The following is a 2,083-nucleotide window of genomic DNA, read 5'->3' as shown; positions in this document are numbered from 1 at the left end:
TTTTTCCACAGAAGTGACATTTCCAGTCTGGTCTTGTGTGATGCTTTGGAAAAATTTGATCAGATGTTGCAGATGGTGTGTGTGACACCTTTTCTGTTGAACGAGGTTTTTGCTGGGAAGCAGGGATAAACACAGTCTTCTTAGAGGGAAGAGACCCAGAACAATACCCAAGTCCTCTGTGGTTGGAGGAGGATTGACCAATCTTGAGTATCTCATTCAGACTTGAGGTCCCTGAGTTCAACATTTGAACAGATTTGGTCATGCTAGCAAGCTCGACATTCAGTCTTGCGATTTCCTTCTTTAGACTTCCAATGATCTCAAGCAGATGAGATTTCTCTTCTAGAAGAGATTCAATCCTGATCTTCATCTCCTCAGAAGAGTCCTTTTTCATCTCAGCGATTTCTTCCAGGAGACTAGATTGCATCAACTCAAGTTCTTCTATTTTAGCCTTTTGATTGAGGAAGGCATTAGACTCATCTGCCCATTTGACAAAGAGAGTCTTGTAAGCCTCTAAGAGTACTTCATCACTGAGTTCCTCTTCTGCCTCTTCTCTAAGACTCCCCGAGCAGTTCGATGCCTCAGTCTGAGACATGATAACTTCGTACGCATGGAGTAGAAATTCATCGCTTAGTTCTTCACTGCTAGTAGACTTGAACTCATTAGAACCCTCAGAAGGAGCCAGTGCATTCCCTTTATTCTCCTCCGAGGTGACCTCACTAGATTCAGTGTTCCTCGTCATGAATGCCAAGAAATTGTTTCCTCATTCTTCTCCACCATCACTCCCGGAAACACTCTCATCATCACTGAGAGTAGTATTGAAGTTCTTATGTTGGCGTCTCAAGTAATTTGGGCATTCAGCTTGGATATGACCAAAACCCTCACACTCTCTGCACTGAATTCCCTTGGCTTTAGATCCAAACGGGTTGCTTCTATCCTCTCTCCCTTTCTTATTGAAACTCCCTGGCTTGTAGTTCCGAGGAGTCTTTTCTCGGTTGCGAGAGGGATTAGACTGACTTGGTGTGTTTGGAGATCTCCTCTCAAACCTCTTCATCAGCTTCCCATAGTTTTTTACCATCAGGGCAAGGGATTCATCGTAGGATTCTGAGGATCCTTCCATTTTCGGAGATTCAGGCTCAGCTGACGTGGTCTTGAGAGCTAAACCCCTGTGCTTCTTCTCTGATGAGTCAGTGAAAGACATTTCATAAGTGAGAAGAGACCCAATGAGTTCATCAACTTTCATTTCCGATGTATAATGGACTTCATCAATCGTAGTCACCTTGATCTTGAATCTCTCTGGAAGAGACCTCAAGATTTTCTTCACCAGCTTAGCGTCTGACATGGGTTCTCCGAGAGCATGAGACTCATTGGACAAGTCTCTAATTCTTACATAGAACTCACTGATTGTCTCTTCCTCATACATCTTCATGTTCTCAAACTTGGTAGTAACAAGCTGGAGACGAGAGTTCTTGACCTTGTCAGTGCCCTCATAAGTAGTTTCCAGGATGTCCCAAGCCTCCTTAGCGCTTTCACATGTATTGATCAGTCTGAAGACATTCCTGTCAACACCATTGTAAATGGCATTGAGAGCTTTTGAGTTGTACATGGCTGCTTCATCTTCTGTGGGACTCCACTCGACTTCTGGCTTCTTCATAGAGGTGATACCATCACTCAGCAGCTTTATGGGTGCTTCCCAACCTGTGACAACAGACTTCCATGTTTTGTGATCAATAGACCTAATGAACGCACCCATCTTGGCTTTCCAGTACGCATAATTCTGCCCATCAAGAAGTGGTGCTCGTGAGATAGAACCTCATTCCCTGAACGTGTCCATCTCGGTCAACAACAGCTAGATCTAACGAATCTCACCCAGTAACTTTGGGTGCCTGCTCTGATACCACTTGAAAGTCCAGATCTACTGTATGAACTATTTCTACGGTGTTGTATCAGACATTAGTAACATCAGTAAAGACACCACATAATAATAGTAAACGAACACACAGAATGGTAACCCAGTTCGGCCTTAAAAGCCTAATCTGGAGGGATGAGTATCCCGGTGAAAAGAGCAACTTCACTAACGGAAAAT

General features: G+C 43.8%; 1 protein-coding gene across 1 annotated transcript; it reads right to left on the bottom strand.

The window, feature by feature from the left end:
* Positions 1-760: 760 nt before the first annotated feature.
* LOC149397999 (uncharacterized) lies at positions 761-1,750 on the bottom strand. Its single transcript, XM_089614420.1, has one exon. It carries the CDS (start codon positions 1,748-1,750, stop codon positions 761-763), a length of 990 nt encoding a protein of 329 aa, XP_089470546.1.
* Positions 1,751-2,083: the final 333 nt, after the last annotated feature.

The sequence above is a fragment of the Urtica dioica genome, chromosome 5, assembly GCF_054948205.1.
Source record: "Urtica dioica subsp. dioica isolate 48M chromosome 5, U.dioica_male_clone48M_v1_H2, whole genome shotgun sequence".
NCBI lineage: Eukaryota > Viridiplantae > Streptophyta > Magnoliopsida > Rosales > Urticaceae > Urtica > Urtica dioica.
The sequence above is the reverse complement of the archived record's forward strand: the minus strand, read 5'-3'. Positions and strand labels throughout refer to the sequence as shown.

What these genes read in the sequence shown, in the direction of transcription:
- LOC149397999 (XM_089614420.1), bottom strand. Translation starts at nt 1,750, where the DNA reads ATGGGTGCGTTCATTAGGTCTATTGATCACAAAACATGGAAGTCTGTT.